Raw genomic sequence first — 14,648 nt, 5'->3', positions numbered from 1 at the left:
ACAAACACAAAACTGACACATGCTTTAAATATTATCTGATTAAATTACAGCAATGCACTACTGCTAGGCCTTTCAAATAAATGTATTGCACAATTGCTGCTAAACTTACCATTCACTACTCAACAAAACAATATACCAGTGCATTTCTAAAAAGTCCTACCTTTATTAGACATGTACACTGGATTTTGTTTCATGTCAAATAGTTTCCAATCATATCATTTTATGATGTTGTTATGACATGTACCTGGGGTAGATTTCTCCTGCTCCTCTTCCTCTGGATCGTCCATCAGCCGCTGTCTATCCTCGGAGCCCACGGCTGCGTATTCTGTATCCCGGCTTTTCCACTGGGGTAATGAAGGTGGAAGAACCAGCAGGAAGAAGTAGCTGGTGGTGGTGTAAGCAAAAAAGAAAAAAGGAAAAATATGAGCCAAAGAAGAATCATTTCATTTGAAGGAATTAACAGAGAAAGTATGGCCTGAAAGCAAGTCAGCTTTTATTGATTGTGAAATCTAAAATGATATTCAACATAGCAATATAGTACACAATAACAGAGTGTATAAAGAGGAGCCACCATCTTTGGATTTTTTTCATATTTACTGTTTAAAACCTTCTGTTAATCCATTTAAATCCCTAATTAACATGAAAAAGTGCAATAACAAGTGAAATTGTGCAGCTCAGGCTTTACATAAAGTGAAAGTGAAACGTGTAACATAAGACTTCATAAGCACAATAATCTGTCTGTCTACAGTATGCTTTGCCTATCAAGTTATCTATAACAGGAGTGTCAAACTCAACTTCACTAAGGGCCAAACTAGAAAAAGAGGATCACATACAGTTTGGGCAACATCAACAACGAAGTCAGGAAAAAGTTGCTTAGCCTCATAGAGTTTAGCAAAACAAAGATTCGATTTTTTAAAGCAGCCGACGTGAATATGCAAACTCTGGTTCTGGTGAGGCTGCAAATCTGCCAAATGATGCTTTGAGTGTCACATAATAACAGTTTGAAAAACACTTTTCAGTGTGGTGCACAACTAGGCGGGCTACAGCTGATTGTGAATCTAAGGCTACGTTTAGACGGAAACAAAGTGGCGTTGCGTTCTTAGTGTTTATTCCCGATTTAGACAAGTGTTTGGGGGGGGGGGGGGGAATCTGTTTTTAAGATTTCCACTCTGGAGGGTGGTTTCACTTTTTTGCGATTTTAAGCCCCAAAAAAACGCTGTCGCCGTCTAAACAATCAAATACTTTTACGTTTTCACCCGGGGGCCGGATCAAAATCTGTAAGTGGCCAGATTTGGGTTGCGGGCATTGAGTTTTACACATGTGCTCTATACTGATAAATAACTTAACAATCTAAGATCACATTTTGGTAGCGACTGTTCTTAATTCTTAGGTGCTATTGTGCAAATATGTCAAATCTTTTTCAGCTTTCGAATAACAGAATCTTTTTCTTATCTTTGTACTTCCACACTCACCTGAACAGCATAGCAAACGGGACCACCAGCATGATGAGAAGCGTCATCTGGGGCGACAGGCCGATTTGGGTGAGGCCAGAGTAGAGGAGGGCTCCAGCAACACCAGCGCCACCAGTACCTGAGCCCCAGCCTCCCAGTACATCCCTAAAGCAGGAGGGAAACCAGGGTTGAGATAAACATGTACATAATATATGCACAATATGTATACACACTGTTTGTAAGATCAGCGGTCTTCCGCAGTTTTATAGCCAAGGATCCCTTAACTGAAAGAGAGATGGAGCAGGGCCCCCCACTACAGGTTGTATAAAATTAAGTTGCAGATTAAACTGGGCCTACAATATTGTTTGGGCGGTTTAAAGTCTTACATATACTTTTTTAGTGCATAGAATACTAAGCTTATAATTAATTGTTGGCATGATTTTATAAATCATGTGTTGTGGTTTTTTGATTTTGAGTTTCTGTTGGTTTTGAGGTTCTGGGAATATTTCCTGTTATGATTGTGTATTTGTTCTGTTTCCTGTTTTCTGTTGTAGCCCGCGTTTCCTCCCTTGTCTTGTCTAGCTGTAGTTCCTGTCTTGTGTCCTTTTGTGAGTGTCTGTATGTTCTGTTTCCAGTTTTATTTTGATAGTCTGGTTTTCTGTCTAGCCTGATCTTGTTTTACTTCCTGTCTTTTGGTTTTCCCGCCCCTGTGAATTGCCTGATGTTGTTCACCTGTTTCCCAGCCCTTGTGTCACCTACCTCGTGTTACCTCATTACTATGTGTATTTAGTCTTTGTCTTCCCCTTGTCCTTTGTCAGATCATTTTGTTCCTGTATTGTCGCCGTGTGTCAGTCACGTTCTCCCTTGAATTCCTTTTGTCTCTGTTTCCTGGTTTTTTTATCTAGTTTTTTTTTTTTTGGATTCCCTGTTCTGGGTTTTTTTGAAGATTCTGAAAGAGTTTTTTGCCCTCTGCAGTCGGGACTCTCTTTGTTGGTGTCTACCTTGTTTTTTGGTCTAATAAAATCCTCAAGTTCAACTTTCACCTGTCTGCTTTCTGCATTTGGGTCCACCCTTCCCTGCAATCTGTAACAACATGTGGCACAGTGAATCCTTGGGATCAACTGTATCTGTGGATTGCTATTTTAGTGACTACCTAACCTATGGGCCTGTAAGCCTACCATTATTGAAGAATGTAGTGGAGTAAAAAGAACAATATTTCTCTCTATAATGTAGCAGAGTAAATGTAGAAAGTGGCATGATGACTACCTCCAATTCGAACTTAAGTAAAGTACTTGAGTAAATTCCACCATTGCTTATATCGATTAGAGAAGTTTACGTGATGTTGGAATGAGTGTTTACCTGCTGAAGTAGACAGTGAGAGAGAGGAAGGACAGCTCTCCCAGTCCAGCGCTGATACTGGCAAAGATCACTCCTGGAAACACAGTGGGGGTGAGGGGAGGACAGAGATGCCTTTAACATGCTCATTCATTACAGAAAAGTAATAATCACAGGGGGGCTCATTCCTTTTTTTGACAGGGAACATCAATCTCTTTTGAATTCAACTTTAGTTTGAAACTATGCAATTAATTCAATTAGTATGGTCCGTTATGAAGTGATACCAGAATCATTTATATGAAGTTAGTATTGATCTAATTATGTTAATTCCTGAATATTAATTATCTTTGTAGCTTACTTGGCAACGGCTTGAATGTAACGGACGTTCATTAATATCAAAGAGTTACGCACTAAAGCTTTAAAGTAGTATTAAAGTAATATTAAGTATTAAAAGTAAAAGTACTCAATGCAGAAAAATCCTCACATTTTAGAAACTGTAAAGGATCCAAACAGTTTTTTTCTGTGAAACAACACTTAATATGTAAAGTAACTTGTAACTAAAGCTAAAGATGAATGTAGTGGCGCAAAAAGTACAATATTTCTCTCTGAAATGTGGCAAAGTAGAAAGCGGCATGAAAAGAAAAGACTCAAGTAAAGTACAAGGACTTCCCATTTGTACTTAAGTATAACCAGGAGCTGGAATCATTCACAGGAACAGTACTGGACTACATTAAGTTCTGCGTTGGGAATGTGACTGTGGACAAAACCATCCGGGTCTTCCCTAACCAGAAACCCTGGATGACCAGCCATGTCCGTGCACTCCTCAGGGTCCGCGACGCTGCCTTTAGGTCAGACGGACCGAGCAGCCCTCTGTACAGGTATGCTCGAGCTGACCTGAAAAGTGGAATTAAAAGAGCCAAAGCGGACCACAAGAAGTGCATAGAGTCCCATCTGTCCAGCAATAACACACGGGAGGTGTGGCGGGGCATACATGACATCACCATTACAGGGGCTGTGATTCATCATCAGGAGACTTCAGTGCGAAGTGGCAGAGGAGCTGAATTGCCTTTGCTCGCTTTGGTCACACAAACCCGCCCCAGCCCTGCCGACACCTCCACTGGTTTCTGCACTACCCCATCCCTACCCCATCCACACCTGGTTCCTGCACCACCCCTCTCACCGTAAAGGAGCACGACGTTGAACAAGTACTCCTAGCAGTGACACCAAGGAAGGCTGCTGGCCCAGATGGAGTTCCTGGCAAGGTGCTCTGGGCGTGTGCTCACCAGCTCGCCCTCATCTTTGCTAGGATCTCAACCTCTTCGGCCCAGGCAGTCATCCCCCCTGCCTAAAATCAGCCATATCACCAGTGCCGAAGAAGTCTCCCACCACCATAAATGTTACCGTCCTGGGCCCTCACCCCGGTATCATGAAGTGCTCGAGAGACTTGTCTCCAACACATCAAGGACTACCTCCCCCAGATCTGGACCCTATCAGTTTGCCTTCCGCACAAACAGATCCACAGAGGATGCCATGCCGTAGCTCTCCACTCTGCACTGAGCCACCGGGAGCAGCAGCAGAGCTACGTCGGATGCTCTTTATGGATTACAGCTCCGCCTTAACACAATCATCCCGGACATTCTCATATCCAAACTAGTCAATCTAGGCTCCCCCTCTCACTTGTGCCTGGATAAAGGACTTTCTCAACAATCGGCCGCAGACGGTGAGGACTGGGCCCCCACCTCTCCTCCACTCGTATGTTGAGTACTGGCTCCCCACAGGGCTGCGTGCTGAGCCCCTCTGTACTGGCTCTACACCACAGACTGCAGTCCGACCCACAACAACAACTCATCGTCAAGTTTGCTGACGACACCACTGGTCGGACTCATCTCAAAGGGAGACGAGGCAGCCACAGAGAGGAAGTCCTGAACTTGGCAGCTTGGTGTTCGGAGAACAACCTGTCTCTGAACACCAGAAAACCAAGGGATCATCGTTGACTTCAGGAAGAAGAGCACCAACCTAGCCCCCTGTACATCAACGGCGAGTGTGTGGGAAGGTCCACACCTTCCGGTTTCTGGTGTCCTCATCTCAGCGACATCTCCTGGTCAGCCAACATCACAGCGGTCATCAAGAAGGCCAGCAGCGACTACACTTCCTGAGGGTCCTCAGGAAGTACGACCTGGACTCCAACTTGCTGCTGACCTTCTACGCTCATCCATCGAGAGCCTGCTGAACTACTGCATCACAGTATGGTACGGCCGCTGCACCGTGGCAGACAGGGAGAGGCTGCAGAGGGTTGTAAGGTCAGCACAGAAGATCACGGCTGCCCTCTCCCTCTCTACGGACATCTACACCTCCCGCTGCCTCAGCAGAGCAGAGACATAATAAAGGACAGCTCCCACCCGGCTCTGATCTGTTTGACCTGTTGCTCAGGAAGCCGCTACAGGTGCATCAGAGCACGGACCAACAGACTCAAACAGTTTCTTCCCGAAGGCCATACAGACCCTGAACTCACCCCTGAACTCACATATGCACTGACTCCAATCTCGTTGCACAAGTACCGTGTACTTGTGTATAATGACAATAAAGGCATTCTATTCTATATAATACTTGAGTACATGTACTGGATGTAATGGACCTTGAGGCTGGAGATTTTCATTGCCAACCACTACTTCTGTAACTGTTGTGCACATGACCAATAATGAAGGACCTTGATCATGTTAACAAACTGCTCAGATTAAAATGCCTGCTTCTCTTAAACTCCTTTGCTACACACTTTAGAAAGAAGGTACTCAAACATCAGTTCACTGATTAGCCGTAGCATGCCGATAAATATTTGTCATGATAAGGCTAAAATGCTATCATGTTTCTGTTACTGCAGCTGCACCCTTTCAGATAAGACGACAGGAAATGAAACTAAAAACGTATTCAGCGGTATCTTATCCGTCATCTGAATTCTTGAAAGTTCCACCACCAATAATGATAAAAGCTATGACTAAAAATAATTTTAAAATAGCTCTGTTAAAAAAATAATTTCAAAACAAGAAAAAAAAGGGGCGGATTTACCTAGAATGCTCATCCACACAGCTGAGGAGAAGGACACGAGGAGGAAACTTGTTGCTGCCATGATGGCGCAGAACAACACTCGGAACCTGGAGAAACAGAAATTAGGGAGCACATTTACAACACAGAACAATACCAGTGCAGTACACTCAAATATGTGGGCCATGCTTTTATTTGTACAATGTTCTTTTTGCTCTATTAACTTGGGAATTACAGGGTACCTCCCTATACAATACATGACATATTGTCTCGCATTGCCAGACCCTGCTCCACAGGGTTCTGTCAGGGGCTAGTCTGGCTAGTCCACACGGCACGACTCTGGGCTGGGAGAAAAACAGGCTCTGATTTAATGTCAATTCTTTAAACCAAGGGAGCCCCGGTGCTGAAGACGTGTGCATGTTCAAAAGTAGTTCTAGTCAAGCAACAGAAAACTCAGATTGGACAGATAGTCTAGCCAGCTGTCTGGATTTACCCTGTAGAGATCTGAGGACCAGGTAACCATAGTCCTCAGATTGGACAGATAGTCTAGATAGCTGTCTGGATTTACCCTGCAGAGATCTGAGGAGCAGTTAACCAGAGTCCTCATAAATCCACCGGAGGTTACAATGCCAACACAAAGAAAGTGGAAGGTAATGGACATCTGGCTGAAAATGAGGGACTCTGATGGAACGTCCAGTGGCACCTGAATGATCCCAATCCGTCAATATAGACTATACTATATATGACTCATGATAGCAATAATATCGTGATATAAGAACAATAATCAATAGATGAAGGAGATGATCATCAACTTTAGGAGGAAAACATCCCACTTCTCACCAGTGAGCATCCAGGGATCGGACATTCAGGTAGTGGAGAGCTACAAATTCCTGGATGTTCACCTAAACAATAAACTGAACTGGACTGATAACACCCATGCACCAGAGTCGCCTCCATCTTTTTTTTGCTGAGGAGACTCAGGTCCTTTGGAGTGTGCAGGACTCTCCTCAGGTCATTTTATTGCTGGTTTGATGGAGGGGGGGCAGCTCGGACAGGGACAGGAGCAGACTCAATAGACTGATCAGGAGAGTGAGCTCTGTCCTGGACTCTCCTCTGGACCCCATAGAGAAAGTGGGGGAGAGTATGGGTTGTTAGCTAAGCTGACATCCATCATGGACAACACCTCTCACCCACTACATGACACTGTGGTGTCCCAGAGCAGATCTTTCACCAGCTGACTGATATGTGATGATATATGATGCTCCAAATCAAGGCCTGGTCTTGGCTACTATTTTAACATTTTCATTGGGACAGAAGACGTTTTTTTTTTTAAAAGATATTTTTGTGGCTTTTCAAGGCATTTAAAGGTCCCATGGCATGAAAAGTTCAACATTTCTTTTTTTTAACATTACTATGCAACACCTCCAGCCTGCCTATTGTCCCCCAGTGGCAAAGAAATGGCGATAGGTGTAAACTGAGCCCTTGGTATCCTGCTCTGCATTTGAGAAAATGAAAGCTCAGATGGGCCGATCAGGAATCTTGTCCCTTATGAGGTCATAAGGGGAAAGGTTACCTCCCCTTTCTCTGCCTTGCCCGCCCAGAGAATTTGGCCCACCCATGAGAGAGAGAGAGAGAGAGAGAGCGAGAGAGAGAGAGAGAGACATCATGGCTTTCCAACGAGCAAAGTGGCAGTTGGTCAAGGCCACCCCCACACCACTAAGGTCTATATGAAAGAGACTTCAGATCCAGTATTAGGGGACCACTAAGGTCTATATAAAAGAGACTTCAGATCCAGTATTAGGGGACCACTAAGGTCTATATAAAAGAGACTTCAGATACAGTATTGGGGTACCACTAAGGTCTACATAAAAGAGACTTCAGATCGGTATTAGGGGACCACTAAGGTCTATATAAAAGAGACTTCAGATACAGTATTAGGGGACCACTAAGGTCTATATAAAGGCATCCAAAGAGCACCATGTCATGGGACCTTTAAATGACAGGAGAGAGAGGTTAAGGGTGGGAAAGGGGAGAGAGAGGGGCAGATCAACACACTGCATAGGACTCTGTACTGGGTGAGCTATTTGAACACAGTGCTGTGACAAAAAGTCATGTGAGGCAAGTAACCACATTAACAAATCTAGCACTCAAATATTTCTGTATAATACTAATCCACAGTTGGACAGTTGGACATTTCTAATAAAGAATGGCTTTGATTTTCTTTTAGAAACAGGTTCAGAAAATGATAACCAGTGTCTTACCCATAAGGCAGTTTGTGGATCACAAAGGGAGCAGACAACTTGATGACGAGAGTTGGGAGGATGTCAGCTAACAGCACAGCCTGAGGAGAAAAGCAGCGGACCAACAGTAAATCATTAGTGACAAACACAATGTGCTAATTAAGAAATGCAGAGGGAAATCACATTAGTATGGGTCCCAACGCCATTGTTGTGGCTATATGTGTGTGTCTGGGTGTGTTATATATTTGTCTGGTAACCAGGGTTGAGCCGTAATTTCAGAATTTTCCAGAGGAGGATTTTTAATGAAAGTTCCTCTCCCATTTGTCTCTTCAAATCATGGATTCCAAGTAGCCTACATTTCATTTATGATTGATGGAAACACTGACATTTCTATAAACCGTTCCATACTGTTTTATTGCCACATCTTGCCCAATATGTGTGTTTGTGTGATGGGAGGGCGCAACCTGAGTAACGTGCACACTTGCCTACTGGTGCGTTCTAATCAACTCAAGTGTAGGGGACCGAGGGCACCGTCATGTGGAGTATGAGGGAAATTGTAGCCCCCAACCCCGTAAAATGTATCCGCTACACCCTTGTCTGCTACAATCCCTTAATTTCTCTGCTCAAGCCTCACTTTGAGAGGGCGGTTGCCACTGCTAAATGACGGCACAGAATGTCCTGGAAAATAAACACCTCTCATCTACTAATGATAATTCACTGTCAACATACAGACTGGTATAATGGATACCAATAAGATAATTGTGTAGTATAATTGTGTAGTGTAGTGAATCTCCATTTACCGCAGTAGAGACAGGATTGCAGTCGTAACGGCTACTGTTGCTGCTGTTCCCAACTTGGAAATCCATGGCCAATGTGGCTGAAGTCTAGATATGAAAAAGGGTAAAAAGTGAATAATTTGCTTTCAATTTAATTTGGGGGATCAAAGTTTCAATAACAATATTGCCAAAGCACTAAAATACAATTTCTCCAAATATTCAGACACAGTAAACACTATACGAACGCTGTAGAAGAAAGCTTTCTCAATTTACGTCGATACAGACTTTGTTGTAGCTTAAAGCCATAGCAATAAAAAGGTCACTGCAATGCTATATTTGAATACAAATTTGCCTTCTTACAGATGCTGTGGTGTTTGCAGTCTCTTGTTTTTTGAGGATGTCATGGGCGGCGCTCAGCATGACCACATAAGCAAAGTTGTTGCACAATCCGAGGAGCCTGGGGGAAAGGAGGAGGTAGATAATACAGGCTGGGTAAGATTCAGATGCATCAAAATCTAAAAAACTAAGCCACCAACTGAGTGGTTTCTCTTTGAGAAAACACCAACATTGTACATACAAAACTGTGTTTAATGTTGTCTTTACAAGAGTTTTTTCTTAAAGGTCCCATGGCATGACAATTACAATTATGAGGTTTTTTAACATTGATATGTGTTCCCCCAGCCTGCCTATGGTCCCCCAGTGGATAGAAATGGTGATAGGTGTAAACCGAGCCCTGGTATCCTGCTCTGCCTTTGAGAGAATTAAAGCTCTGATGGGCTGATCTGGGGTTACCTCCTTCAGACCACTAGGGGACCACTAAGGTCTACAGTCCCAATGTTTCAGTGCAAAACGAAACTGTCAAAAAGTATTGTAGTATTCACAGCTTGGTAAAGCCCATTAAGTAAATTTTTGCAAAGACATAAGTGTTGTCGCCTTGTCATTTGAGCTTCACCTGTGACTAATAATGGATCAATTAGGTCTCAGGTGCGTATAAAAAAACCCCAGTACACTAGACCTTCACATCAACTGCAACTAGACCTCTGCAAACATGCCTAAGATTCACCTGAGACTAAGTTTTGATTATCAAGAGGCTGAAGACCAGATCCAATGGATGTGGCAGACACCTTCAATGTGTCTCAGCGTCAAGTACAGAGGATAAAAAAAAACATTTGAAGACACTGGAGATGTTTTTGACAAGCCCAGGTCAGGCAGACCCCGCAAGACAACTGCTCGAGAGGACCGTTTGTTGGCTCGAAAACCAAGGCCAGCCATTTTCCACTGCAGCAGAGCTCCACCAGACCTGGTCACCTGAAGTCCCTGTGTCAACCACGAACAGTTTGTCGGATTTCTGCCGAAATGGCCTCCATGGTCGAATCAGTGCCCAGAAGCCAGCACTAAACAAAAGACAATAGAAAAACCGTTTGGCATTTCCAAGGCCCACAGCCGGCTAAAAGGATGGACGCTGGAGAAGTGGAAGAAAGTGGATTTTCAGATGAATCTTCTGTGAATCACACCAAGTCGCCGCAAAATATGCAGGAGACCTACTGGAGGCCGCATGAATCCAAGATTCACCCAGAAAAACATGAAGTTTGGTGGCGGGAAAATCATGGTCTGGGGTTAATCCAGTATGGGGGTGTGCGAGAGATCTGCAGGGTGGAAGGCAACATCATAGTCTCTAAATACCAAGACATCTTAGCTACCTCTTATATTCCACAACCATAAAAGAGGCCAATCTCCAGCAGGATGGTGCTCCATCGCATACTTCCATCTCCACTTCAAAGTCCTCAAGGCGAAGAGATCAAGATGCTCCCGGATTGGCCGGCCCGTCACCAGACATGAACATCATTGAGCATATGTGGGGTAGGATGAAAGAGGAAGCATGGAAGACCAAACCAAAGAATATTGATGAACTCTGGGAGGGATGCAAGACTGCTTTCCAGCTCTCTGATGACATCATCAAACATTGTATGAAACCTTGCCAAACCGCATGGATGCAGTCCTTCAAGCTCATGGAAGTCTACAAGATATTAAATTTGGATCTCACGCACCACTATTTAATTTGCTGACATATTTTAGTATTTGCAGTAAATTAGTTCAATTTCTGTATAGGCGACAAACTTTGTCTTGACAAATTGACCTTTCTGTCTTGTTTAAATGATACATTTTTTCAGTGAAACTAATTTATTTCAGTGCATTGAACATCATTTGGGAGGGTTTTAGCTTTTCTATGAGCTATTTCTTACACCCCAGATTAATTAAAAGTCAGGTTAATAGCAGGTGTTTACAAAATAGATAAGTGACAAGAACTTTTGTCAGGGGACGGTATATAAAAGAGACTTCACATACAGTATTAGGGGACCACTAAGGTCTATATAAAAGAAAAACTTCAGTACAGTATTAGGGGACCACTAAGGTCTATATAAAAGAAACTTCAGATACAGTATTAGGTAGCACTAAGGTCTATTATAAAAGACTTCAAATACAGTATTAGGGGCCACTAAGGTTATATAAAGAGACTTCAGATACAGTATTAGGGGACCACTAAGGTCTATATAAAAGAGACTTCAGATACAGTATTAGGTAGCACTAAGGTCTATATAAAAGACTTCAAATACAGTATTAGGGGACCACTAAGGTCTATATAAAAGCATCGAAAGGGCACCATGTGATGGGACCTTTAAGTAAAAAAGTAAGCTACATGAAAATTATAATTAAGATGAGAAAATAAATGACAGTAGACATGTAGTACAGCTATTTGTGAATAATAAAGAATTTGATTGCATGTTATATCTAGCTAATACTGGGTTACATCAAACACCTTATTTTATACAACACTTTACAAGACTAGTTATGGCTCGGTTGTATTACTTAATAATAGCCTAACGTTATGCCTCTCTGCTATGGTTCTGTAAACTGGACTTTCAGCTTAAATTCAACACTGGACACTCACCAGAATCCAGTCCAGTTTCGCCATTGTGTGCTCCGACCTGTATAGATAACAAGAGTTTTAGCGACTCGTATTACGATATATTTGAATGTAAATGAACATGATAGACCCACCGGTACTCTCGGACCGTTGAACATGATCTGCGTTGACGCTGGCTGGCTGCTCCATGTTGAACGTTACGTTACAAATGAGCGTAGGAACCGGGCTAACGTTATTACAGGGCTAACGTCACCGGGCTACCGTTGTTCCCGGTCTAACTAACTCTGTTACCTGGCTAACGTTATAGGGCTAATTCCCCTTAACTAGCTAAACCTGAACCCAACTTTATCCCTAACCACTGAGGAGGGCGCTACGCATTTTGACAGGAGGAAAACACTATTCGAAATGGGAACCGACTATGACACAACACACCGAGCTAACAATTGAAACTGCTTAAACGTAAAACCATAGTACTTCGCATACAAAACGGCAGAATCACCACCGGATGAACGAGTTGTATTTGATGTATTTTATAGCCTCGTGCCTCGGCGCTCGAGCTGATGCATTAATGTTTGTAAACTGTGGTGTTTCACAGAAATACATTCCGGCGGAAACAAAACCATCCCTGAACGTTCCCATTCGGGTTGACGCTATTTAGCACACACTCTTACGATTATTATTATAATTCATTCATTATTATATTCATTATGTGTGGCCCTGCTCCAGCATCATCAATTATTATTTTACATCCATGCTTGAATGTCATTTAACATCGATAAACCTTTACTTAAGCATGAGAGTGATTGCAGGACTTTGACTTGTAACAGTCTTTCTACAAAGTAGTATTGCTGCTAAATACTTGCAAAAAAAGCACACACACACACACACACACACACACACACACACACACACACACACACACACACACACACACACACACACACACACTTACCTTCTCACGCAGCTTGCTGAAGTCATCAACCATTTATTGCTGACAATGTGTGTGTGTGTGTGTGTGTGTGTGTGTGTGTTTGTGTGTTTGTGTGCGTGTGCGCGCGCGCGCAAAAACGTGTTTAAATATATTTTATTAATGCATTTGTTGACTACAATAACTTATATGAAGCATTAATAACTTGTGTATGTTAATGGAGGTTTTAGATCATCATTCAACATATTTTTTTATATTTGTTTTATGACTAAATCATGTAACATTGGATAAATGCTTATAAATTGTGGGGGTTACAATAAATTGTTAAGCAACAACATAAACGACTTTAAGAAATTACCAAAGAGGATAAGGGCCACAAATATATCAGAATATGATGTATGTCAGAAAAATGGGTTTCTTTTTAAACTACCAAATATAACATGGATGAGTCCACACAACGCGCCATGCAAGGACAACAAAAGCTTGGATCTCTACTTTCATTCACAATTTGGGGTGTTTTGTTAAATGTTTTAACATTTAAAAAAATAAACGTTGACAAACAGTTACCCTTCTTTGATTATCCTTCCTAATATTAATTCCTTTCTTAATGTTGGTTTAATATTTTGTAATTTCTGCTTTTTTAAATGAAGAATTTGGTACAATTTCCAAAAAAAGGAGGTTTATGGACCATGAATTCTAAAAATAAATTTAAAACTGTATAAGGTGGTGATGGTGTTCAGACATGGTAGTGCAAATAAGCGGTATATGAAAAAAAAAGAGTGTTGATTTTCAGTTTTTGGATATATAACTTTTACCAACAACTCTGTGATACATTTTAGAGGAAAAGTCAAAAACGTAATGCCTAACAAAGTGGAAATACTTGAGCAAAGTATCAGTATCTGAAAACTCTACTTCAGAGTACTTGAGTCAATGTACTTTTCCACGTGGGGTTGGAGAGTAAAAGGAAGGAGGTTCATTGAGTGTTTGTACACTGCTCATGTATGGTCAATTTTGGGTGTAAAAATAAATTGTTAAGCAACAATATAAAGGACTTAGTCTGAGCGACATGGAGAGAAAGTATTACTGAAACAATAATAATAATATTCTAGTATTATCATTGGATATTGGGCCAGTGGGAGAGCTCCTATTTCAGGGCTGTGCTCTGTGAGGTAATACTTTATACTACACACACAAACACACACACACACACACACACACACACACACACACACACACAGAGTGGCTTGAGAAAGTTTACACAGCCAGGCTAAAATTTACTAAAAAGGGGAATAAAAAAAAAAACCTTTGGAAATTGATCTTAATGGCTTAATTCAAAAAAGTTAGAAAAATCCAACCTTTTAAGGACACCAATTTTCTTTGCAAATGAATAATGTATCTTAAATAAATAAATGTTCTTCCTTAATATACAGGGGGCATAAGTATACACCCCCCTATGTTAAATTCCCATAGAGGCAGGCTCATTTTTATTATTAAAGGCCAGTTATTTCATGGACCAGGATACTATGCATCCTGATAAAGTTCCCTTGGCCTTTGGAATTAAAACAGCCCCCCCCCCCCGCATCATCACATACCCTTCACTATACCTGGAGATTGGCATGGGGAACTTTCCATAAGATCATCTCTCAATGCAAATCAAACCAGCTATTAGGCTAACTCAAATAAAACCATGAAATGACTGGCCTTTTAAAATAAAAATCTGAATATAGATAGATAGATAGATTGATAAATAGATAGATAGATAGAGGGCAGCCTCCAGCTCACATAGTAAGAGCGTTCAACCCATGTAGGCTGAGTCATGCAGCCGTCCGGGCTAGAATCCGAGCTGCGACACTACAATAAAGGGAAAAGCCCCAAAAAATAATCTTAAAAAAACATGTATATATACAGTACAGGCCATAAGTTTGAACACACCTTCTCATTCAATGTGTTTCC

At 41.9% G+C, this 14,648-nt stretch overlaps 1 protein-coding gene across 3 annotated transcripts in view; it reads right to left on the bottom strand.

The window, feature by feature from the left end:
• Positions 1–12,348, bottom strand: part of cln3 (CLN3 lysosomal/endosomal transmembrane protein, battenin) — a 21,748-nt gene extending 9,400 nt beyond the window's left edge. For 2 of the 3 annotated variants that reach the window (XM_032538125.1, XM_032538126.1), the window contains exons 1-9: positions 11,902–12,348; positions 11,792–11,831; positions 9,202–9,298; positions 8,866–8,949; positions 8,087–8,166; positions 5,850–5,935; positions 2,811–2,883; positions 1,473–1,616; positions 245–384 (exon numbers count right to left, since the gene is read on the bottom strand). In XM_032538125.1, the coding sequence (XP_032394016.1) occupies positions 245–384; positions 1,473–1,616; positions 2,811–2,883; positions 5,850–5,935; positions 8,087–8,166; positions 8,866–8,949; positions 9,202–9,298; positions 11,792–11,831; positions 11,902–11,956 (799 nt within the window). In that variant the 5' untranslated portion in view covers positions 11,957–12,348. The remainder of the gene's footprint in view (positions 1–244; positions 385–1,472; positions 1,617–2,810; positions 2,884–5,849; positions 5,936–8,086; positions 8,167–8,865; positions 8,950–9,201; positions 9,299–11,791; positions 11,832–11,901) is intronic. The other variant, XM_032538127.1, reaches the window with a different exon arrangement.
• Between the last annotated feature and the right edge of the window lie 2,300 nt (positions 12,349–14,648).

The sequence above is a fragment of the Etheostoma spectabile genome, chromosome 15 (assembly GCF_008692095.1).
Source record: "Etheostoma spectabile isolate EspeVRDwgs_2016 chromosome 15, UIUC_Espe_1.0, whole genome shotgun sequence".
NCBI lineage: Eukaryota > Metazoa > Chordata > Actinopteri > Perciformes > Percidae > Etheostoma > Etheostoma spectabile.
This window is presented reverse-complemented; position numbering and strand designations above follow the sequence as displayed.